The sequence below is a fragment of the Larus michahellis genome, chromosome 5 (assembly GCF_964199755.1).
Source record: "Larus michahellis chromosome 5, bLarMic1.1, whole genome shotgun sequence".
NCBI lineage: Eukaryota > Metazoa > Chordata > Aves > Charadriiformes > Laridae > Larus > Larus michahellis.
In genome coordinates, this window is record NC_133900.1 from 29,258,842 (window position 1) to 29,282,500 (window position 23,659).

General features: G+C 42.4%; 4 protein-coding genes across 7 annotated transcripts in view; 3 read left to right on the top strand and 1 right to left on the bottom strand.

Annotated features, from left to right (window-relative positions):
• The window catches only part of CFI (complement factor I), a 14,958-nt gene extending 13,719 nt beyond the window's left edge, over positions 1-1,239 (top strand). For both annotated transcript variants that reach the window (XM_074589371.1, XM_074589370.1), the window contains one exon: positions 781-1,239. In XM_074589371.1, the coding sequence (XP_074445472.1) occupies positions 781-998 (218 nt within the window). In that variant the 3' untranslated portion in view covers positions 999-1,239. The remainder of the gene's footprint in view (positions 1-780) is intronic.
• Positions 1-4,653, bottom strand: part of GAR1 (GAR1 ribonucleoprotein) — a 27,766-nt gene extending 23,113 nt beyond the window's left edge. Inside the window, exons 1-2 of one of the 2 annotated variants that reach the window (XM_074589375.1) lie at positions 3,744-4,653; positions 3,020-3,220 (exon numbers count right to left, since the gene is read on the bottom strand). The gene's annotated coding sequence lies outside the window, so the exon portion shown is untranslated. Of the gene's footprint in view, positions 1-3,019; positions 3,221-3,743 lie in introns of those variants that run through there. The other variant, XM_074589373.1, reaches the window with a different exon arrangement.
• Positions 4,632-10,014, top strand: PLA2G12A (phospholipase A2 group XIIA). Its single transcript, XM_074589376.1, has 4 exons — positions 4,632-5,029; positions 6,058-6,134; positions 7,203-7,368; positions 8,409-10,014. Exons 1-4 carry the CDS (start codon positions 4,816-4,818, stop codon positions 8,525-8,527), a joined length of 576 nt encoding a protein of 191 aa, XP_074445477.1. The 5' UTR covers positions 4,632-4,815; the 3' UTR covers positions 8,528-10,014.
• Positions 10,015-13,040: 3,026 nt separating this feature from the next.
• CASP6 (caspase 6) lies at positions 13,041-23,567 on the top strand. 2 transcript variants are annotated; one of them, XM_074589378.1, is made up of 8 exons: positions 13,041-13,149; positions 15,036-15,077; positions 15,796-15,838; positions 17,833-17,979; positions 18,407-18,483; positions 18,937-19,112; positions 21,303-21,459; positions 22,096-23,567. In XM_074589378.1, exons 1-8 carry the CDS (start codon positions 13,119-13,121, stop codon positions 22,332-22,334), a joined length of 912 nt encoding a protein of 303 aa, XP_074445479.1. In that variant the 5' UTR covers positions 13,041-13,118; the 3' UTR covers positions 22,335-23,567. The 2 variants fall into 2 exon arrangements, with proteins under 2 accessions (XP_074445479.1, XP_074445480.1); XM_074589379.1 differs by having other exon boundaries at positions 13,082-13,153.
• The last annotated feature ends 92 nt before the right edge of the window (positions 23,568-23,659 follow it).

Below are 23,659 nucleotides of genomic sequence, written 5' to 3' on the forward strand. Positions count from 1 at the left end.
CAAAGCATATAAATCATATTCTAACTCTGTAGCAGTGTTTCTGTTTATATCACACCCATCACTCTTCATTCATTTTTTCACAAGCACTGTATTTGCTGAATTGCAAACAAGCAGTTCTGGGGGCACTAAAACTTGGAAAGTACCTCAGGGCTGCTATCTGGTGTTGCAAAAGGTCCACACTGTGGCCGAGACCTTGCAGTGAGGGCACTTACAGACAGTTGCTCTCCCTCCCATCCCAGCATTCACTTCTTGTACCTGCCCACCTATTTTCATAAAGCTGGTAGAGAAAATAATTTTGAGGCCTCTGCCTCTCTGTACAGCTCTGTACAGAAACTGGCCAATGAATTACTGGGTAGAGAGGACACAGAGGCAGACACGTAGGCATACGCATATTGCGACAGCTTCGTTGCCATAGGAATCAGCCTACAAATCTTTTTACCTTTTTCCTCTTGCTTTTGGTCACTTTTTATGAGCTACCTCCAATGATATAATAGGCAATACAGCTGAATTATTCTCTATTGCACAGGGTAAAACAAGACTCACATCACTGACATCAAAGCAAAAAAAGGAGAATTTGGGCCAGGCACAAATGTAAAGAGAGGCCCCACACTTAAAAAGAAATGAGAAGCAATAGATAGAAGAGGTTAGGAACCTCCTCTACTGGTGACCATTACGCAAACATCTGTCAGGAAGCGGCATGGAAAACCTCCATGAGCTCTGTTTTGTGTGCTAGCTTGTATATGAACTTATTTTTGCTTTTTATTTCCTCTTTTCCTTTAGGTACTTACGATGGCTCCATAGACAGTTGCAAAGGTGATTCAGGAGGACCTTTGGTCTGTTTTGATGCAGAAAACGTGGCGTATGTCTGGGGTATTGTGAGTTGGGGTGAGAACTGCGGGGAGGCTGGTCACCCTGGCGTGTATACAAAGGTGGCCAGCTATTATGATTGGATTAGCCACCATGTGTCAAGGAGTCTCATTTCACGGTATAATACCTAAAGCTCGGAAAATGAAATACTTCCTTCTTATCACCCATGCAACAATGAACAGCAGTCCTTTTTTACAATCAGCAGCCATGTAACTTAGCAACAAATTAGTACAAATCTTTAAAGAGTATATTTGGAAAATTCTTAACGCTCTATGAATACCACAATTTTGCAGAAGCCTGTACAAAGAGAATTTTACAGTCATGTGAGTCCACAGCAAAAGTCTCTAATAAAAGCAAGGAAATTAAAATATCTTTTTCTTGTTGTTACTTTGTTTTTTTCTACATTTGACATTGCATTTCAATTGCAGTTGTTTGTTTATTTCAAACGGACAACCATACTGAAAGCAGTGGTCGGAAGATGAGTGCACTGGCAATATGTGAACTGCACAGAAAGGACAGCAACCAGAGTTCTTTAAAAAACTTCCATTATCTCAAGGCCTAGGTCACTAGAAACCCTCAGGATGCTGCCTTGCTTGGCAGTTGATTCTTTAGGCTTACTGCAAAAGTAGGCTTCAGATCATCTATTAATTGACAGATTGACTATGACCGTGAGATTAGTTGTAATGCAAAAATTACCCAAATAATAATGCTGTTTGGTGGTAGTTTTTTCAGCTACAAACACAGACAATTTTTATCTAGTTAATGTACCTCATTTGATCATCTAGCTTGGGGCAATTTTTGTAGCTCTAAGTTTTATTAATTTAACTACAGCTGGTCACAAACAACAAAGGAATTTTAAAACTTGAATCTTCAACAAAAAATATCTTTACTATCTTAAATTCTCTCTGTATGTATATATATATTTCTGGTCTCCAACAAACTCTTAACATCAAGTAGGGTTTTACTGTGTGTTTATATTTATACACACACACATATATGCACAATTTATATAACAATATAAATGTATAAAAATTCTATATATTATACATATAGACTTAATTCTACAAAACCAAGTTACAGATCTAAAGTTAAAGATTAATAGTCTCGGTCATAAAATCCCCCAAGCAGATTCTCAAATTAGCCCAAGCTTCCTATACCAATATACAGAAGCATGAACCAGTAATGCCAAGAAAGATCATCCAGGGCCTGATCCTGCCACGTGCAGTCAGGGGGAGGTTTGCTACTGCCTTCACTGACCCAGAACTGGATGAAGATGAGGGGCCATCAACAAAACTGGAATGATAAAAGCAGAAAATCCTTCTGCTTTCACCAATCATTGTGAGGAAGTTCTGCCCGCTTGATAATCAGGAAGCACAGCCCAAAGGAGCACTGTGTAAGCTCCACATTTTTAGACAGCAGTAATGGTGCCTGCTATAAGAAAAACGTCAGTCTATATGTAACAGTCTCACATTCAGCAAGAGTTACGCACAGAAAGCGTGCACAAAATTTTGTAAAAGTACTAGAATTTGGATTGTGGATTTGTTCCCTCGACACAAAACTGTCAAATAGCTTAAGGACCATCTCTGTCAGATCCATCACACTGCTGAGTAGTTTTAGGACATAATTCACTGTATTCTAATTTACAAGTGGTTTTAATATTTATTTTACTTTATTCCTCTCAAATAATTATCCTGTTGAATAAATGGCATATGTTCACACAACACAGTTGTGGTGGTGGTGTTTTTTTCTATAATTCACCACAGTCTGCTTCACACAACGCTTTTACATTTTCATTGACTTTTCTTCATCATCTAGTCTTGTAAAAAACCCACATTGGCATGAATTTGTCGTGTAAAGACACTGTCAATCACCAATAACTAAAGGTATGAATTGCTTCTCTTACCCCCCGCCCCCCAACAGGGCTTGCTATTTAGGAAAGCATTTAAGTATATTCCTACGCAGGAATTATTTTGCTGAATTAGGGTCGTTGTAAAGTAATCATAGGGGAAAGCTGGAGAGGTGTAGGAAGAGCTCCCTCTTTTGTTTGACAATTAACTTCTGTAAAGAACTTTTTCCACCTATTTCTTCAGTTAACTACAAATAATATTAAATGCTAAGACTAAAAAGAAAAAAAAATGAGTAGAATATTTACCATGTATCTTTCTGCTCTGCCTGTTGATCTGGAAGTCTCTCAGTTTTCTTTCCATTTTCTGTTCTTCTTTACAGTTAACTTTGTCCTGAAGCCAAATATTATTGTGTTCAGAGGGGTTCCACACGTCTTAAAACAGAGCTTTCATTACAAAAAATTAAAACAATTTCCATATGGTTCCACTTCAGCTCATCTGTGAAGCATCTAGAATTTAAATATAAAATTAATAAAAATTTTATAATTAAAACCCACATAATTTTAATTAAAAAAATAATTAAAAGACACAAAACCAAGCAGGATGTTTAACAAGTGAGTTCATGTTGGTCTTTTCAGCAAATCAAGGCTGGGCTTTTAATGTTTAATAGATATACTTTCATTTTGCCCTCTTTTACAACCCTGTCTTGCACATTGATAATGTCGCCTGAAACTGAATCACTCACATGCATAAAGGTCATTGGATCAGTTCTCTTCACATTGAACATCACCATAAAATTAGGTTAGAATTTTAATGCTTCAAGTACATATTCCCCAATGCAATCTTTTGAATTCTAAATGAGTGTGCTTTCCAAAAGGTCGTGCTTTTCTAGCTGTATGAACACAAGTTTTCCCCCAGAGTGCACCGAAGGAGAGCAGTACGTGGTTTTGGGCACAGAATCACAGAATGGTAGAGGCTGGAAGGGACCTTTGGAGATCACCTAGTCCAATCCCCCTGCCAAAGCAGGCTCACCTGCAGCAGGTTGCACAGGAACGCATCCAGACAGGTTTTGAGTATCTGCAGAGGAGACTCCGCCACCTCTCTGGACAGCCTGTGCCAGTGCTCTCCCGCCCTCAAAGTTTTTCCTCATGTTAAGTTGGAATTTCCTGTCTTCTAGCTTGCGTCTGTTGCCCCTTGTCTTCTCACTGGGCACCACTAAGAAGAGTCTGGCCCCATCCTCTTGACACCTGCCCTTTAGATATTGATAAGCATTGCTGAGATCAAGGCTGGCGCTTGCTCTGAGCCACGGCGCTGACCCAGCCCCATGTCCTTCCATTCACACCCGCGGCCGCAACATCTCCATGGCTGGCTGGAAAAGCAGCCTTTCTGTCTTTCCTCCAAAACGCTGTTGCTCTCTCTGTCACATTTAGCAACGCCAAGTTCACCACTTCTACCACAGTCATCAAATACAGGTTTCCCAAATAAAAGAGTCCTGGGGTTTCGTATTATCCGATAGCGCCGGTTCCTCCCAAGGCCCCGCTGAGCCCCCGGAGCTGGCAGCCAGCCGCTTCCCGGTCCCTATCTGAACAGACTTGGGCAGGTCTCCCCGCGGGACACGGGGCACCGTGACCCGCTGGGGACGGCGGCGTTTCCCCCGGCGGCACTGCCCGTGTTGTCAGGGGGCGGGTGCCGGGCCGCGTTCGGCAACGCCTCCTCTCGCGGCCGGCGGGCGGGGGAGAAGGGCTCTGCCCGGCCTTCCCCCCTCAGCGCCGTGGCCGCACTGGCTCTCTCTAACCCGCCCCGCTCCCTCTCTCGGCCGGCCGCCGCCCAGGACAAGGCGCTGTGGCCGTGACTGACAGGGCGACCCGCAGCCCCGCACCAGGCCGCCCTTCCCCTCCGGTGGAGCCCCGCGGCCGGGCAGGGCCCCCCTTCCCTCAGGCCCGGGTTGGGCGGGCGGAGGCGCGGCGGCAGAAGCCCGGCCCCTCCCGGCTGAGCGGGGGCGGTGCCGATGATGGCGGCGGCGGGCCGGGCTGGGCCGGCGGGACGCTGCGGGCGCGGGCAGGCGGCGGGGGCTTAGCGGGCGCCCGGCGGGGCGCCGCTCGGCATGGCCCGCGCCCTACGGATGCTGCCGCTGCTGGCGGCCTGCGCCTGGCTGTGGCCACGGCCGGCGCGGAGCCCGGAGGCGCCGCACACCCCCGACTGGCGGATGACGCTGAAGACTATCCGCAACGGCGTGCACAAGATCGACGTGTACCTCAACGCGGCCCTCGACCTGCTGGGCGGCGAGGACGGGCTCTGCCAGTACAAGTGCAGCGACGGTGAGGCGGGCGGCGGGCGACCCTTGTCCTCCCTCCCTCACGCCACTCCGGGCAGCACGGCACGGCCCGGCCCGCTCTGGCCGGCCGGGGCTGCGAGGGCGAGGGCGGGCGGCCCGTCCCGGAGCCGCTCCGGCCGCTGAGGACGCTTCCTTGCCTCCCGCAGGGTGCCGGGCGGGCGGCGCGCCGGCGAGGGGGTTTCTCGCCCGGCTGGTCAGGAGCGGCCCAGAGGGGAGGGTCGCGTAGATCCTTTTGGTTGCCCCCGGCTGGATCGACTCGCCCGCGGCTCGCCGGGCTGGACTTTTGTTGAGTCAGGAGATGAGTTTGGCGGTGGCAGCCCGACTGGCTGCAGGAGAGGCCAGGGCAGCGTGGCGTTTGCTCTCTGCAGTGCGCTTTTCAAACGCGTTTTTTCTTCGCCATTACTTTTAATTGTGGCCTCGGTTTGTTTCCGATAGCGAAACGAGGTGAAAGGTCATTTTTCAAATTAACTCCACACCCTTCCTTAACTTGGGATGCAGAATTCCCTGTCTTGCTGCACTAGTCAGTGTTCAGGAAGACGTGACTTCGGCAGTCTCTACAAATTTAATTTTATTAATGCTACAGTTGTAGAAACAAAAAAAAAGATGTTTCATTCCAATTAATTTTTAACCTAAAAAAATTAGAGCACTACTGTTGCTTGCATATAAAGCACAGAAGTGTTAATGAATTCACCCTAAAGTACTCCATTCTTTCATGTAATCCTACATATCGCACACTTAACTGACACATTAATTTTGGTAACTCAAGCTCTTTTTTTCTTTAACATGTGTTCACGTGTCTTGTCCCCTTTTTTAAAAAAAAATGCTTAGTACCCCGAAGTTGTAATTTGGTAATAATTGTTGATATTCAGGTGCCTGAATATATGTTTAACTTAAAAATATAAGTGATACTTATCCAACAAATAGCCCAACAAATGCCTGTGGTGAGTTTTGACAGTACTAAAATTCTGTGCAAAAAGTCTATTTGAGGAATGATAAATTACTTTTTTTCAGGATCAAAGCCCTTTCCTCGCTACGGATATAAACCTTCACCACCAAATGGTTGTGGATCCCCTTTATTTGGAGTTCAGGTAAGTGTTTCCATTTTGGGGGCTTCTTTATGTGTCTTTCATACATCGACTTTCCTCAGCGTGGCAGTTTTTTTTTCCCTCCCCCATTCTAAGGATGAGACAGCATCCGTGTACAATGTCCTTGCTGTTATCAGCTTCAGCACGTGCTTTGGTAAAAACACATGGAAAATGTTAGTATTATAAGCAAACATAGCATAAACATTTTCATAATTGACATAAATTATCAGGATAAAAGAGAAAGATGATGATTAACTTCTGATTTTTTAACCGTGTTTTGTTCTCATGATCTTGAAAATGATGAGTAACACCAGCTGTAGCCCTGTGAGTGGAGAGTTTGGCTCTGACTCTTGCTGTCCTTATTGATGCTAACCCATTTTCCTTAATGCTATAAAGAAAATATGGGTTATCTTATGTACTGGCTCTGGCTGGGATGGAGTTAACTTTCTTCCTGCACGCTGCATGGTGCTGTCTTTGGGATTTTTGGCTAAAACTGTTGATGGTTTTGGCTATTGCTGAACAGCGATTGCGCAGCCTTGGGGCTTTCATTTTTCTCCTCACTCTGCCCATCTGCCACCCCAGAGCGCAGGCTGCGGCTGGGTAAGGGGTTGGGAGGGGACACAGCTGGGGCAGCCGACCTGAATTGGCCAGAGGGATATTCCATATTACACAGTCATGCTCAGCAATAAAAACTGGAGCAGTGGAAGAAGGGAGGCGTGATGGTGTGGTGCGTGTGTTTGGCTTCCGAGGTGGCTGTTGTTCAGGGACTGGCTGAGCATTAAACTGTCTTTATCGCCACCCACCAGTTTTCTTGCTGTTTTTCTTCCTATCCTCTCCTCCATTCTGTGGAGGGGGGTGGGGGGTTGAGCGAGTGACTCTATGGGTGCTTGGCTGCTGGCCGGGGTCAAACCACCACAGCTTACTAGAGGTGAACAGCAAGATACAGAGATAAGTGAATGACAGCTGGATTGATTGTGTTAGTTTTTGATTTCTAACTGTTATAGTCTATTCATAGGCTGTACCTTTCTTACTGGAATACCAATGGAGCGGGGGGGGGGATTTTCTTCGCAGTTTGACATCGGTATCCCTTCGATGACGAAGTGCTGCAATCACCATGACAGATGCTACGATACTTGTGGCAATAAAAAAAATGATTGTGATGAGCAGTTTCAGTCCTGCCTTTCCAAAATTTGCAGAGATGTGCAGAAAACGCTTGGAATCTCAGAGAGCGTCCAGGGTAAGGGTGAAAAAGCCTTTCTTTTTTTCAAGTTTAACCAAGCTTATTTGGTAAAGAATATTTGTGCAGTGCAGTAATGCCACGTTTTCATAAGCTGATGCTATTGCTGAAAGATGCCTAGTTCTGTCCTTCTGTCATGCAGCCCGGACACTTGTACAGCAGAGAAATAACACAGCGTAGGAAAATTATCTGAGTTAAAACTATCCTTAGGCTGAAAAATTAACACTTACCATTTAGGAATATGAATATGGGAATACGACTTGATCAAAATGCATGTATAATTCTTGCATTTACTGTAGTATAGCTGAATAGTCACTGTTCTGAGTGAGTTCTAAATGTCTACTATGTGTGATTGCTAGTAAACTGTAGGAAGACACTGAATTGTTTCCTTTTTATGAAGTAAGATATTAGAATAATACATTGTTATAGTGGAAGTAGTTAATGCTATAAATTTATGAATAAATTTTAGGTTTTTCAGTAACAGGATATATGATACTCCTTCTGGTTGTTGGCCTGCATCTGATCACTACATGACATAACCACACTTTTTAACTTAGACAATGTCACTTTTACAGCGCGTAGTCCCACTGAGAGCAGAGAGTTTTTAGAACAAGCCTATGTTTGAACTTCTCTGATTCATTTCACTGCAAAGAAGTCATCATGTCAGTATTTAGTGTTAGAACTGGTGAATATTTGCTCAGTTCTGTTTAGCGGCTGTTAAAGATAGCAACCTCTGCATAGATTGGGATGGAAAAAGTAAAGCAGCTCTTTCATCTTTCCAAGACTAAGTGATGTTTCTAACACGGGTAACATTCCACACGCAGTGAATTTTCTTGTTCCTTTTGATTGGTGTATGAAAAGTCTTTACTCACAACTTAAATGATTCTGTATTGGTTTGGTCTTTCATTTGACAATCTATTTGCTATGCCCAGAGAAGATTGCTTCTTTCTTAAAATCATTCTCAGTTCACTAGAGTAATTTCTGTTAGTTTCATATTCTGTTCAAAGAGTACTTTTAACTGAACTCCTCTTTGCTTGCAGCTTGTGAATCAACTGTTCAGCTGTTGTTTGATGCCGTTATACATTTAGGATGTAAACCATACCTGGATAGCCAGAGAGTTGCATGTATGTGTCGTTATGAGGATAAGACAGATCTCTAAAAGAAGATACCGAGATCTCATAGTGTAGAATGAAGTCAAAGACTCAGCTGGAATGAAGCAAGTGTTTGGTTACAAAACTTTGCGCTTTTCAGACAGTAATATATTACACATTGACATGAATATACTGGTTTGGAAGTCGCTATGATATTCTTCCTAATGTAAAAAAGAAACAAGTCTTCCTTCTCTTCCCGTTTATGCCAGAAGCTTGGAAACTGAAATTAGCTTCCTTTGGTGTATGTCCGCTCAGGGTATGCTATCGTAAAACACTAGTGACATTATAAGATTTTTAAGAAAACTACATAATGGGGAAATCAGAGGCGCAGGAAGAGTTGTATTGAATTCTCAGATGATTTTGAATATAGGTCAAATTTTTGGTTTACTCACAGTGGATGCATCTGATAGATCCATCAGGAAAGAGTGTTTTTTGTGCATTAATATGGCATATTAAAGAGCCTGTACTTCATGCTTTTGGTACAGTTGCCTTCAATTCTCTCTGATGTATGCTGTCCCGTGTGTTTGTTTTTAAAAAGAACAAAAACAAACAAAAAAACCCTAACCCTTAGTAAGGGTATATATCTGCACTACATATTTCTGCCTGATTCTATATCAACCTTACTTCTGCAGCCCTTTTCAAATCAAATATGTTGATCCTTTTAAGGCTTGACCACTAAAATGAACAGTTTGCAACCTGAGGATATACTTTTGATCTGACAAAATGGTGGAGTGTAGTTGCTGTGTTATTTTTAAAATGAAACAAATGTTTATTTTTCAAATAAAACCTTTTGTGTTGTGTATTATATGCATAGAAAGGATATATTGTTCAAAGAAGTTGATTTATATTTGTCTGTAGCACAACTTGGTTACTGTATTCATCTTTGCTTTCATTTAGTCCATTCTGATGAAACATAAAAGAAAGTTCCACAGGTAGGGTCAGTATGCCCAACAAACCTTTCTATTTAAAATGCCCTCTGTGAGGCTGACGGATACTTGAGCCTGTATTTCTGTCATCTGTTCCCATGACCTCTGTGAGGCTGAGAAACATCTGAGCCTGTATTTCAGTCATCGGTTCCCTCTCTGACTTCTCTAGCTGAAATCACCTGATAAGTGAATTATTTGGGATTTGTTCTCCGTACTGATCTTCCATTGCTTATCTACAGTTGTCAGACCTTGGTTAACTTTTGCATTAAGTCCTCTGTCAAAGATTTTGATTTGTTCTCCTGGTGCCATGATTCTGCCGTAGAAATCCACGAGAGGAGAGGACTGAAAATTAAAATATTGCATCTGTGAACAGGGAGTGGAAACTAAAAGCCTGAAATTCACCAGACTCATGGACTATAATGTGATTTCTCTTCTGGAAGTACTTTTATATATTTTTTTCTTTAACAGTTGTTTGTGGTATTTTTGTTTTTGTTTTTTTTTTTTTTCACTAAAGCTTACTGTACTTGACACTGAATGTAAGTGCCTCATAGAATAAAGTTTCTGCTGAAGTTCTTTGTCCATGCTTTATAGTTTCTTTTCAGATTTATTGAAGTAGCACTGCTAGAGAGGTATTACTGTTGAGTTTTACAAAACTGTGTTTGAAGAACTTGTGGTTCATCTAAATTTGGTGAAATTTATTTTCTGTCACAGAATTGAAACTGCTCTGAATTACCCTGAAATCCCATGGCTGGAATGCTAGAAGTCTTTTAGCACCAAAGCAGGGAATGCTAACGGCGTTGTTTGTTTAAAATAAAAAAAGTACCACAATGAGTCCAAAACACTGTAAGTCAACTAGATGGCGGTTGAAACAAGCTTAAACTAGGTACTTAAATGAACGCAGACAATTTTCACTGTTGAAAAGAGCTGTGGTTTGTTCCCTGCTGTATTGACCTGTAATTATACTATGAAAGCCTTCCAGAGTTTCCTTCAAAACATTTCTAAAAATACAGAGCTTTAACACTGCTAGATAGCACAACTGACACATTGACAGTTCTGCTTGCAAACCAGAGGAAGCATTTGACCTCTTCCAGGGAGTCTTTACTTTGTGTAAGCTTTTCCTGTAGCAGAAATCCTTGATTACAGTTACCTGTAAACTATACAAAATACATTTTATAAGCCACAGCCCCACAATGAAGGCTAGCTATCACCCCCAGGATTAATCATACCATTTAAAAACTTAGATATTTTTATATACATGTTAAAAAAGTAATACTATAAGTAGCAGCTCTTGGCATTTGACTCATTTACTGTATGCTTTTATGCAGTCAGTAATACTCTTTCAATATTGCAGTGAATTTTAATATTTATTTTTTTACAAGTGAAGTCTTAATACTCCCTCAGGCTATTTTGCTCTTCTGGATGATCTGAACAACAACAGTGTGTCCACAATCAGACTCCCTTCTTTGAACTGCAGTTCTGATTGATGCATCCATAATGCTTTTTCCAAAAACACTCACTTATGGTGGAGCTACTGCAACAATCTGAAACTGTTTCAAAACATGTACATGCATGTATAACAAAAACTTTCATATATTAAAATAAGCTGGAAATGCACAGCAGTCAAATGCGACCTTAGGCTTCATAGATGTGATAAGTTACTGGTGACTCACCTGAATGCGGTGGCTGACTGAGCATGCTGTTAGCCTGCAGCAAAACAAAGTGGAAAAGATGTTTGATTGTCTTACTAGGATCTCAGCCAACTGTTGGACTGAGGAACATAGCCGATACAAGTTCAAACTCTGCTGAACAGAAAGCTGTAACAGAGTCTTAAATCTACGTTCTGCAGCTGCTACTTCACACAAGAGTCTCGCAGCCATCGGGTGCAGGGGCAGCTCTAGTGTGAGTGAACAGATCTGGGATTTGCAGTTTGCAAAAAATGAATCTGCTGGATAAGGGTCTAAATGTTTCGTAGTGGAAGACGATAAACTCTTACAATTGTATCATGGTCTAACTGAAGTATAAATAAAGACAATTTAAACAACAGTTTTATCTTGATCTAGCTGCCTACTGGCAGCCTGAGGATAAAGTCCAAACAAGGGGAAAATATGCAAAGGCAATTAGAAATACCCATAGCTCCCTTAACCAAAAGGGAGACATCTTGTCTATAAACGATTTAGTCATGCAAGAAGCCTGTGCAAAACCAGGCCAAACAGACTGGGTAAAAATACCTAAAATCCCACTCTAAATCTGCCTCCTTTTGTGCTTGTAGCAGCCATCTCTAAGAGCGTATTCACACTTGAGTTTATCCTAGTGCCCACCTAGAAATAGGCCAGATAGGGAATTCAGATCCATCCATGCTACAAATCTGCAAAGCTTTTATACAGAAGGATGTTTTTTTGTCATTGGCTTTGTTTTAGAAACGGTTGTTTCTTATGCAATCAATCAGTAACAGTAAGTGCCATATAGTGAAAAGACTGGGAATATCATAGAATGGTTCGGGTTGGAAGGGACCTTAAAGATCATCTAGTTCCAACCCCCCTGCCATGGGCAGGGACACCTCCCACTAGACCAGGCTGCTCAAAGCCCCATCCAGCCTGGCCTTGAACGCTTCCAGGGATGGGGCATCCACAACTTCCCTGGGCAACCTGTTCCAGTGCCTCACCACCCTCATAGTGAAAAATTTCCTCCTGATACCTAATCTACATCTACCCTCTTCCAGTTTGAAGCCATCACCGCTCGTCCTATCACTACATGCCCTTGTAAAAAGTCCCCCTCTATCTTTCCTGTAGGCCCCCTTTGGGTACTGGAAGGCTGCGGTCAGGTCTCCCTGTCTCCCTGGAGCCTTTTCTTCTCCAGGCTGAACAACCCCAACTCTCTCAGCCTGTCTTCATAAATATGACAACAAATAGTTATAATAGTTACATAATATTAACAAATATCCGCATTTGTTAAGATACGTTGGCACTCTCTTCAATACCTTGATGCTCTCCTCACAGTTCTAAGGTCATCAAAGAGAACTGGTGCAAGAACAGAGCAAAGCTGCAAAATTATCTACATCCAAACCTCTTGAGGGTTCACATGTGGATGCTCGGATGAAAATACATTTTGAGTAACAGTAGTCTTACAGCAAAGGAAAGAGTATGTGCCTTTAAATGGACTTTTAATACAGTTTTGAAAAAATCTCAATTTTGTAAACGTAGCAGCTTCTCACCTTATTTCAGGAGGATGATTTTGCGTGTGTCAGCGCCCTTAGCGACACACGGTCACTAAAGCACCCATCACAGGGATACAGATAACGCGTGAGCACCTTAAAAAACCATAGGAGACGCTTTAACGCATCACCCTTCGATGTTCCCGGCTGACGATGTTCGACGGCAGCCGGCCCTCGCCACCTCCCGGGCAGATTTACCTTTCCCAGTGCTCCCGCCCGCCGGCAGCCCCGGGAAAGCCCTGCAGGCCCCTGGCCGCCCCTCCGCCGCCGGCTGCCGCTGCCTCCCGCCCCGGCCACCGGCACCGCGCGGCCCTCCCCCCCCCGCCTCCCGCCCCGTTTCTTACGGAGGACAGGGCGGTAAAGGCTCTGCCCCCGAGGGGGTGCCTGGGCCGGGCTGAGGAGGCGGGCCGGCCCCGGGAAGGCGCGGCGCTGAAGGGAGCGGAGCTGCCTCCGTCGGCGGGAATGGCGGGCTCGGAGCAGCAGCGGCCGGCAGGTAGGTAGGCAGGTAGGTAGGTGGGCGGGTAATGGCGGCCGCCCCCACGGTTGGGGGATGTCAGTTGTTCGGCGGCTTCCGACCGTTAACGATCGCGGCGGTCCCCAGGCCGCCCCCGCGCTCTGGCGACAGGGCTTCCAACCCGGCCCGCGGCGGGCACCGATCGCCGCCGCCGGGGAAGAGCGGGAGCGGGGAGTCTTTGGGAGGGTGGTGCGGGGAGAGGAGCCTCCCCCCTCGGCTGGAAGAGCGCTGCCACCTTGCCGGGGAGCGCGGCCGTCGCTTCCCTTCCGAGAAGGAAGGGGAGCGGGGAAAGGCGGCCGGCGGGGAGAAGGACGGCGCGGAGGCGGCCGCCAACGCGGAAGTGGATTCCCCTCGCTGAGGGGAAAGTCCCCCCGGCATGGCCGCGGGAGCGGAACGGCGGGAACCCGGCCCGGTCTCCGGGGGAGAGCGGGGAAACGGGGCGGCTCTGTCAACACAGACGAAAACCATGATAAAAAGGGGGGAAAACACCGCGGCCAGGCGGGGTTCGGGTGCCCAGGAAGGTGTAGCAGGAGGTCAAGAGGGGAGAGCAGCAGCAAACCTGTGCGGGTTTGGTTCCCGAAGATGCCGTTAGGCTTACATATAATTTTTTTTGGGGCGGGGGGTACCATTTGGTTACTGGTATTTTCAAAATGCTATGCCCTTTGGCCCCAGTGATAGACCTATTGAGATTAAAACGTATCCAGGGAAACATGCTATCAGGTCCCTGTGTAATCAATCCCGTGCATACCTAATCTTTGATTCCTGTGAAACAATCCATCTTCACGGGCCTTAAAACAAGTAAGGAGTCCCACTGAGAGCAATCGGCTTTTAGAAGAAACAGAAAGCTTTTCATAAATCATCGCAATTTAAGTAGTGTTTACTTGAACGGAGCCGCAATATGACAGCGGCAATGGAAAGCTAAAGACTGGGAACTGACTGAACAGGAAGACCATCTTTCCCTAGTTTCCTTTGGCCCAAGAATTCTGCTCTTCCTGTGTCTACATGACATCATTTTCTGTCCAAAAGTTTAATGACTATAACATTTTTATGGTCTGTTGTGGTTTTTTGGGGGTGGATTAACCCCTCCCCCCCTTAAATTGAGACAAAAGCATCAGCCAGATCTCAGGTACACAAGCAAAAATACAGTGTAAATTTAAACATACAGATGCAGTCTGGCTTCATATTATCAACAGAGCCACAGGCATAGGTATTGTTGTTACCTACACTCATTTTTCAGCACTTCTATCATTAATCTGATTTACACGTTCTATTTCAAGCAAACTGAAATAGCTCTTTTTGTGCACTCAGGTGATAATTGTAAGACTCAGCACTTGAAAAAATGATTGATATTTGCCAGTAGGAAATTTACATGTAAATAGTAACACTTAGAAGCACTAAGCGTTACTAAGAAGTGACTTCCTTTGAGCCACCCCCTCCTGTGCCATGGTGTGGTCTATGGTCTAAATTTCTCTACGTTTATTCTAATGTCTTTCATAGAATCACAGAATGTGTTGGGTTGGAAGGGACCTTTAAAGGTCATCTAGTCCAACTGCCCTGCATTAACCAGGGATATCTTCAACTAGATCAGGTTGCTCAGAGCCTCATCAAGGCTGGCCTTGAATGTCTCCAGGGATGGGGCCTCCACCACCTCTTTGGGTAACCTGTTCCAGTGTCTCACCACCCTTTCTGAACTATTCTTCTCACCTTTTTGAACTTCTCTTATCAATACATAGCTACATTTGCTTTGCAAAAGGCTTTAATCAGATGTGAAAAACAGACATGAAAAGGTAGTACGGTGGTATTGTATATACAAAGTAGTTTGTAAAATGTACGTATACATGACTCATCTTCTCTTCTAATTGCAGGCCATGTCCAGTTGGATAGCAGACCTACATTAACCACCGCAGGTACAGTATATATAGTAAATAGTTTTCATAATGTGGTAGTTAGTCTCCATCAGTAGTAGTAGGAGCTGTGATTTTATAGCCCATTGAGATGTTTAAGCAAAAGGAATAAATATTTTGACCTAACCATCTGCAAGCCTTCAGTTCTGTGTGCTCCCAAGATGTGCATGTTCCCTGTTGTTCCCACAATGTTACCTTTATGTGCATTCTGTTACTGGAGGGACTTAACGTCTGTATCTTGCATCTTCTGAGTTATTAGCTATACATACTGTTACACTACCTGCCATGACTCATATGCTGAATCCAGCCTCAAAGCAAATGCTCAGCTTTGCATTAGCAGCATTACTGAAATAAATGAAACACCAGTGTATTTTTAGATTATGTAAAATTGTAACTATTGAGTTAGAGTCTCTGTTTCAATAAATACAGACAGCTAATTATGTAAAATAGTGACCTCTGAATAGGTCTATATAGATACAGATACACAGACAGATATAAAATATGCATGTTTTGACTATCTAAAATGCAGACTGTTGGGAGTCAGAACTTTTACAACAGCCTCCAAAAGCTGTGGGTGCAAACAAATGTTTAACTGCATGCCTACTTACCTGATGTGTGAATGAGTTTCACTCAGAAACTTCAAGGCTGGGTGCACAAGTTCAAATTGTTTCTTTTTAATGAATGATTTAGTGGCTAAATCACTTTTTGATCTCTCTAACAGATGGAAATCAGAACATCACAGAAGTAGATGCACTTGATATAAGGTAAAGTTCTGATGGCAATGACAAAGAGATGGCTCATGGCATTGAGATCAGTGCAGGGTTTTCTGATTTTTGTTAAGAATGTGACTGGATTATCCAACTCAACTCCACCCACTTACAGAACACATTTCTAGTTTTAGCTACACCAGACATAGAACCACCCTTCTTATCATGAAGGCATGCAGAAGGAACTCTTAGGAGTGTACTCCTTATATGTTAGGCAACGTACAGAGACTGTGGCAAAAATACCATCACAACCTAAGGAACAATTGAGCAGACTAGGTGACAGTGCTGCACTAGAATACGTTCCTCTAGAAGAATAGCAAAGGGGCTACAGGATAGTGACTCCATGATTTTTTCCTACCCCACCTTACAACACCATCTAGCCCTGGAAAGGGTAAACTACCTCCCTGATAACTTCCTTTGCCTCACCCACTCAGTGAATACAGCTGAGCAGAGGAAGAACTATTTCGGGAACCATCCTTCAATGGTCATTCACAGGATCCAGGGACCTAACTGTCCAAAACCCCTACTAGCCCTATATCTAGCTGACTCCTAAGGAAGATAAATTGCCAAAATCTGAGTAAGCTGTTACTGGTACAGGTGAAATACTCATAATTCCAGGGCTAAAGTTTCTCATCTTTGCATTTTATCATGTTAAGTACTTGAATTGGGGAGAGTGTGATAAAGTACCCCACTTAAATTTTCTTATTGGTTATCCAGACAACGTTGTAGAAACCCACAGATTTTGAACCAGAATTCCTGTTCCCTGTTTGAATTCTTATGCAGTTATTACAGAGGTGCTTTATTAAGGGGCTTCTCATAATAAAGTGGAGAAGCAGAAATAGCTTACGGGCTGCTCATTTTGTAGTGAAACAAAAGCATTTTGCTGATGAAACTGCAATCTTTAAGTAATGTCTGCAGGCAAATATTCTAAGCAACTCTTTCCACCACTTGCACCAAAAGTGAACATTCCATAGCAGGAAAAAAACAAACAGTAACATGCCAAATGTTACTGGACTGTCATTCTGTGCATCTGTAGCACTGGCCTTGTCTATTGCCAGAAGCATTTTAGTTTCTACTCCCTGCACTGATATGTCTTATCTACAAAAGCAGTAAGATTGTCTGCTTTGTCTCTCAAAATACATGCCAACACTTGGAAACAACCTTTTGGGTCCAAGTGTAAAGTCCACAGCATGCTATCACAGACTTCTATGTTGTGTTTTGCTCATAAAACAATAAAATTACTGAATGCTACTCCAAACACACAGGTGCTCCATATGTTTGTTGCCATGATGAAGTCCTCTTCTTAGAAGCTGGGTCAGTCATTCGTCCTGTCCTTCAGAACAACACTGTCCTTCAGCTTTAGGATTTTTTTGGCTGGTTGCTAAAAACTTAGATGAACAGTTGTATCATCATAGCTTTCATTTTGTTAGGGTAAATAACACAAACTTCTTCCCCTTTTGCGAGATACACTGTGCATACCACCTCATCACTGGTTTACAGTCTATTGGTTATGATGCAGCACTCGGTTTAGTTAGAAGAACTTGAAGCAAATCTCAGACAGCTACAGTTCCAAACAAGTATATACGCACTATCTAATTACGTTAAAATAATATTTAGCTAAACACATAACAGAGAATTGGAGCCAACTCTAAAGTGCACTGTTATACGCCTTACTGTGTTACTAATGAGACAGCCTCCTGACAAGAGAAAATACAAATACATTGTAGAGAAACTGTTCAACCTACCTGAGAGAGCCTAGTACACACCCAACACTTGTTTCTACTGAATTGCTTAACATGCCCAAGCTTTTCAAAAAGACCTAGCAATTTAAGCTCTTCCTAAAATATTGCACGTTTTGAGGTCTTGTCTTCTGAAATTGGATCACGGAAGTCTCTAGTCAATTAAAAAATCTCAGCTAGCAAGAATTCAGGAAGGGAATTCAATTGGCCATTAACTCATTTATCAAGAATGTTTCCCGTCTCTGGCAACAGACAAACACTTGATCCTGCAGTGCGATACAAAATGAACCATCAAAGAAGAGGAGTTGCGTTAATCTTCAATCATGAGCACTTCTTTTGGCATTTGAAGCTGACAGACAGACGTGGGACTCTTGCAGACAGAAACAATCTGAAACGCAGGTAAGAAAGTTGGTTTCTCTATTCAAGCTTAAAAAGCTAAACTTCAGAAATTATGGTCAAATAAGAAGTAACCTAAGTAAGTCTTACATTTAAACATAGAACAAAAGATTTTGCAGACATCAGCACGTATGCAACCTTGGCAAAGAAAGTGATAATAAAAAAGCTTAAGCCACAGTCCTTTGAGTCGCAGAACTGCTGGCACAAGCCCTATGATTTCAGCGTGTCCAGACCTCTCTTAGGACAAACTCTTTGAAGTAACTTTGAAGTAAGACACCAGTTTGAGCTCAAAATCAAGTTTAGTAGGTTTTTTCCATAAATAATGCATAAAAATGAATATTCATTCTGTCACAGGGAAAGCAACTGAGTTGGTAGCAACTGACATAATTTGAGCAAGATTTTTACTGATACTGATGTGTTTTAACAATAGTTTGACAGACCTCGGATTTGAAGTCAGAGATTTTGATGATTTGAAAGCAGAAGATGTACTGCAGAAAATTTCTGAAGGTAGGAGACTATATATCGGTTATGTCTAACTATTTGTAGCAGAATTTCCAGGTATCTTTTCTTCTGTTCTTTCTGTTCAACTAACTTAAGATAATTTTTGTGCATAAGGGAGCTGTTTAACATTAGGAGGACTTAAGGATTAGACTTCAGATAATTTTATTGCAATGTAAGTGAAGCTTCTGTGGAGAGAATTAATGAAGTCGCTAAGAGCTGAAAGAAAGTACCTGCGGCTGGGAGAAGTTAGTAACATTCTTCTTTTTCCTTGTAGTGACCCTTACGTTCAGCCATGTTGAATCATTGCACCTTCAAATCTCTACACTGTTACACTATCTGAAAACAGGGCTCATTTGAAGAAGGACTGATTGGAGATTAAATTATATGATAAAAATGTACAATGTTTTTTAAACTTGAAGATCACTGTTTAGTCATCTAAACACCACTTGACTATTTCAGCCTCTAAGGATGACCACAGCAACGCTGACTGCTTTGTTTGTGTGTTCCTGAGTCATGGTGAGAATGATCATGTTTATGCGTATGATGCCAAAATCAAAATTGAGACAATCACTGACATGTTCAAAGGAGACAAGTGTCAGAGTCTGGTAGGAAAACCAAAGATTTTTATCATTCAGGTAAGATGTCTGTTTCTGAATTCAGTGAAGTTAACACTCACCTATGTCTTCCTGTAATACAGAAGTCAGTTTTCCTGATACAGTCTTTCCACAAGGGAAAGTTTTTGCATCTTTAGGAAAGAAGGTATGGAAAACTGTTCCTTAAAGGCATTTAAGACAACAATTCTTCTCTTTTTTAAAAAAAACCTTTATGTACACAAGTGTTAATACTATGATTCTAGCTGTATTTAATAAGAAGTAATTTTATGAAGAGCAACCCAAATTAAGCCCATGTCGGATTGACTGTCAGTGTATACATATTTAATGGCAGAGAAGCCAGCACCGTTTTTTTGAGAAAGTTGTGTACAGCCTCAGCTCAGTTCCTACTGCTCAGACCTCACAGCCCTAGGCTAGGCTGAAGAAGGCTATCAAACCTCCTTACCTTCACTGTTTCCTTCCAGGCAAGTCCTTTTACCTGATCCTTACAGAAGTTGTTTTTTTATGAGTTTTTTGTTTGGTTGGTTTTGGTGGTGGTGATGTTTTTTTCTGATTTTCTTGATTTTTTTGTCTCGTTTCTTTTCTGTCTATCACCAATACTTAGCAACTCTGTAGAATTTAAAGAATCCATTTAACGTTTTTTTGTCTCAGAAATACTGCTTGTACTAACTGGTCAAATAAAGCCCATATGTAACCTCCTGTTTCAGGATAACGCCAAGTTGGAAGGGACCTCAGGAGGTCTCTGGTCCAGCCTCCTGTTCAAAGCAGAGTCAGTTATGGGGTCAAACCAGGTTACGCAGCGCTTTATCCCATGTTTATCCAGATTACAATTAGCAAACTCAAATGAGAACCTGGCCTTCAGCAGATTATAATTGTGGTAGTTTATAGAGTAATTCTAAGAATTACCTTTTTTTTCAAATGAAAGCTCCCTTAGGCACAGGGCTGCTACAAGAATCAGCACATTGTTAATTCATCTTTCACTAGGACTCATTCGGCTTTGATTTTTTTTTAACCAGATGCCAAAGATGGAAAAATATTTCCATATTTCAATTTTAAGTTATAAGTAATACTTGGAAACATATATACTCATCAAAAACCAAAGCAACTTAGTTCATCAACTGAGTTCTTTTACAGCACAATCAGCATTGCATTTATCTGTGGAAATCAGAGGAAACAGCAAGGACGGAACTTCATCAGTGTAAATGAAAGAAGATTTTCATGTTTCTCTCTTTCATGATAGTTCTTAAGTAATGCTCCTTACCTACTTTGTATATTTTGAGTGTGTTTTTACCTTCTGATCCTCCGTATATGGCCTTTCTGCAACACTGACAATACTGGGCTCACTTACTGGCTTCTCACAAAAAAGCCCTCCCTCAACATTTGAGACTGAGCTAAGAGCAGAAGTGTGACAGCACAGAATGACAGCTGTGCTTCAGAGCATTTATTAAACACTGCCTTGCCAACAGGTCTGAGGGAGGCGATTCCTCCCCTCTACTCAGCACTGGCGAGGCTGCATCTGCAGTACTGTGTCCAGTTCTGGGTTCCTCAGTACAAGAAAGATACGGACTTAGTGGATTGAGTCCTGCAAAGGGCCACAAAGATGATTAAGGCACTGCAGCGTCTCTCACGAGGAGAGGCTGAGAGAGCTGGGACTGTTCAGCTTGGATGAGATGGCTAAAGGGAATGTTATCAATGTTATAAATACCTGGTGGGAGGGAATAAAGAAGAAGAAGCCAGGCTCTTTTCAGTGCTGCCCAGTGAGAGGACAGGAGGCAACTGGCACAAATTGAACACATGAAATTCCATCTCAACACAGGGAAACACTTTTTTACTGTGAGGGTGGTCAAATACTGGAAGAGGTCATCCAGAGAGATTGTGGAGTCTCCGTATATGAAGATACTCAAAAGCTGACTGGACATAGTCCTGGACGACCTGCTCTAGCTAACCCTGCTTGAGCCAGGGGTGTTGGACTAGGTGATCTCAAGAGGTCCCTTCCAATCTCAGCGATTCTGTGATCATCTCAGAGCTTTCGCTGAACTTAGTCACCAATATTTTAATTGATAGAGAAGTAAATGGGTCTTCAGGAATTCAGACTCACGACAATGTAGCACACCTAACTGAACCAGAAGTCCCCTCTGGTTAGTGTCAGAAGTATCATATTAACATCGGTGGACTTGGCAGAGGTGAAAGCATAACAATACTTCTCATCAACAGGCATGTCGAGGCGATAAACATGACGATCCAGTTCTTGTTGAGGATTCAATAGACAGTCGTGATGCATCCGTTGTCAATGAGACTGAAGTGGATGCAGCTGGTGTCTATACCCTGCCTGCTGGTGCAGACTTTATCATGTGCTACTCTGTGACTCAAGGTGAGTTCTAATATTTTACACCTGATGTCTGCTTCACTGTAACAAGCTTGAACACTTCTTCATTCTTCCATTCTTCTCCATTCTTCCAAAATAATGAGTGCAGTTCCAGGTCATCTGTTTTGCATGTCTGGAAAGTGACATCTCATCTGGGAAAGAGCCTCACATGTTAAGGAAAAAGTGAAAATAAACTATTAAGGTTGCAGTTAATTTGCCATGCAGAAACAGTCTCATCATAATCTTGCTGCTGAGCCGTCTGCTGACAGCAAGCGTTTCCATCTTTTCCAGGATTGTAAGATTCTGGTGGCTTATAAATTTGCTTGGACTACATGGCTGTCTTCTCCAGTCCTCCATGTATCTTGTCCTCAGTCCCATCTGCACTCTTGTAATGTGCAGATACAATCCTGTAAAGCTACCCACTCCCTGAACCAAGCTCCTCTTGGCTGAGCACTGTAAGTGACCTCAAAGCCATTTCCCATCTACAATTTCCAATGCAATCACATAATTGGCTAAGAAAGATTTACACCTGTTAGTAATCCCTTCTGTATGCAGCTAGCGAGCAGTACCTCTCATCAATATTTTTCAAGTGGTATCGCTGCTTAAATTTGGATATAACTTTATGTTCCTGTTCTATAATAGGTTACTTTTCTCATCGTGAAACTGTAAATGGCTCCTGGTACATTCAAGATTTGTGTGAGGCACTTAGGAAGCACGGCTCTTCCTTGGAGTTCACAGAACTTCTTACTGTCGTTAACAGGAAAGTATCTTATCGCGAAGTGGGTACGTGCAGAGACATTAATGCTATAGGAAAAAAACAGATTCCCTGTTTTGCGTCAATGTTAACTAAAAAATTGTATTTTCACCCAAAATCTAAGTAGATTGTTACTTAACAATGACAACCATTAACTAATACTGCAGAAGTGAAAAATACACCATGTTAATTCAGGAGACTAATATTCTATAAGACTTTGCAAAAAACACTGGGATCAAACATTATGGTTTGTATATATAGTAGTTTCTGAAATCTTAAAGCAATTTTATAGCTAGTAGTACAGCTCTATTCATCTCAGGGAATTTGTGAAAAGCTGACTGGTGCAAAACTATTAAAAGGTGCTCGGAATTTATTGAAATTGGTACTCTAGATTTTTTTTTTCTTAAAAGCTTTTTGCTTGATTGCCATCTAACTGTGGCACATTTTACTATTTCTAAAACATTTCAAGTGTCGCATTAGATTAGCTTTTCTTGTGCCAAGAGCACAGTTTACGGGGAATATCTTCATAGAGCATCTTTTTAAGCCTGTGGACAACAGTATCCACCTTCCAATTTTTGTCAATTTATAGCTTTTTAGACATTTTTTATTTTCTCTCAACACTAAAAAGGAACTTAATTCCTTGAGTACAATTGCAGCGTTAGTATAGATAAATGGCTTCTTTTTGCTTGCACATCATTTACGTTTGGGGCACAATTAAAGCTTGCTGGTGCTTTGCATCCTCAGGAGAAAAGCAAGCAGTAGTGAAATGAGACCACGTACAGCTTGCTTAGGATGGCTTTGGCTAAGCTCACCTTGTACACATCTCTAAAGCTAAAGCAAATCATGTCAAGGTTCCAGGTTCACTTACAACTGCTGGACATCTCTAGGCAGCTCTGCAAAATACAACATATGCAAACCTTCATACTTCAGGCCTTGGTGTTGGATCAGCCTCTTCCTCCCCTTGGCCCCAGGGGAGATGAGCCGTACACCGTCATGGTGTATATAAAATCCATAGTGCCTTTGTCACCACAGGATTGTTACTCCTGCAGCATCAGTAATTTCAATGATACTTACTAGAAGCGGATATTTCTTTTATTATTTTTTACATTATTGGTACATACGCTTAACTCTGGGGGACAATGGAGAACTCAAGCTGAGAAAAGTATCTTAATCCACTTTCCTGGGTATAGAAGAATTGATTTACTGGTTCCGCTTTAGTTAAATCTTTCCATATACTATGTTCTGAGTCACAGATGTTAAATCTTACTATGGCTACTTTTAACCTTTGTATAAATCATGAATGTATACATTTGAATGTTTTGATAAATTCTTTCAATAAAATGCAACAGTGAAACATAAACGATTTTATAGTAAATGAGTGTGATATATCTTACTTTCCCAGCAATATTTACTAAAAAAAGCTTACTTGTAATGCAAGTCTAACCTCCACCA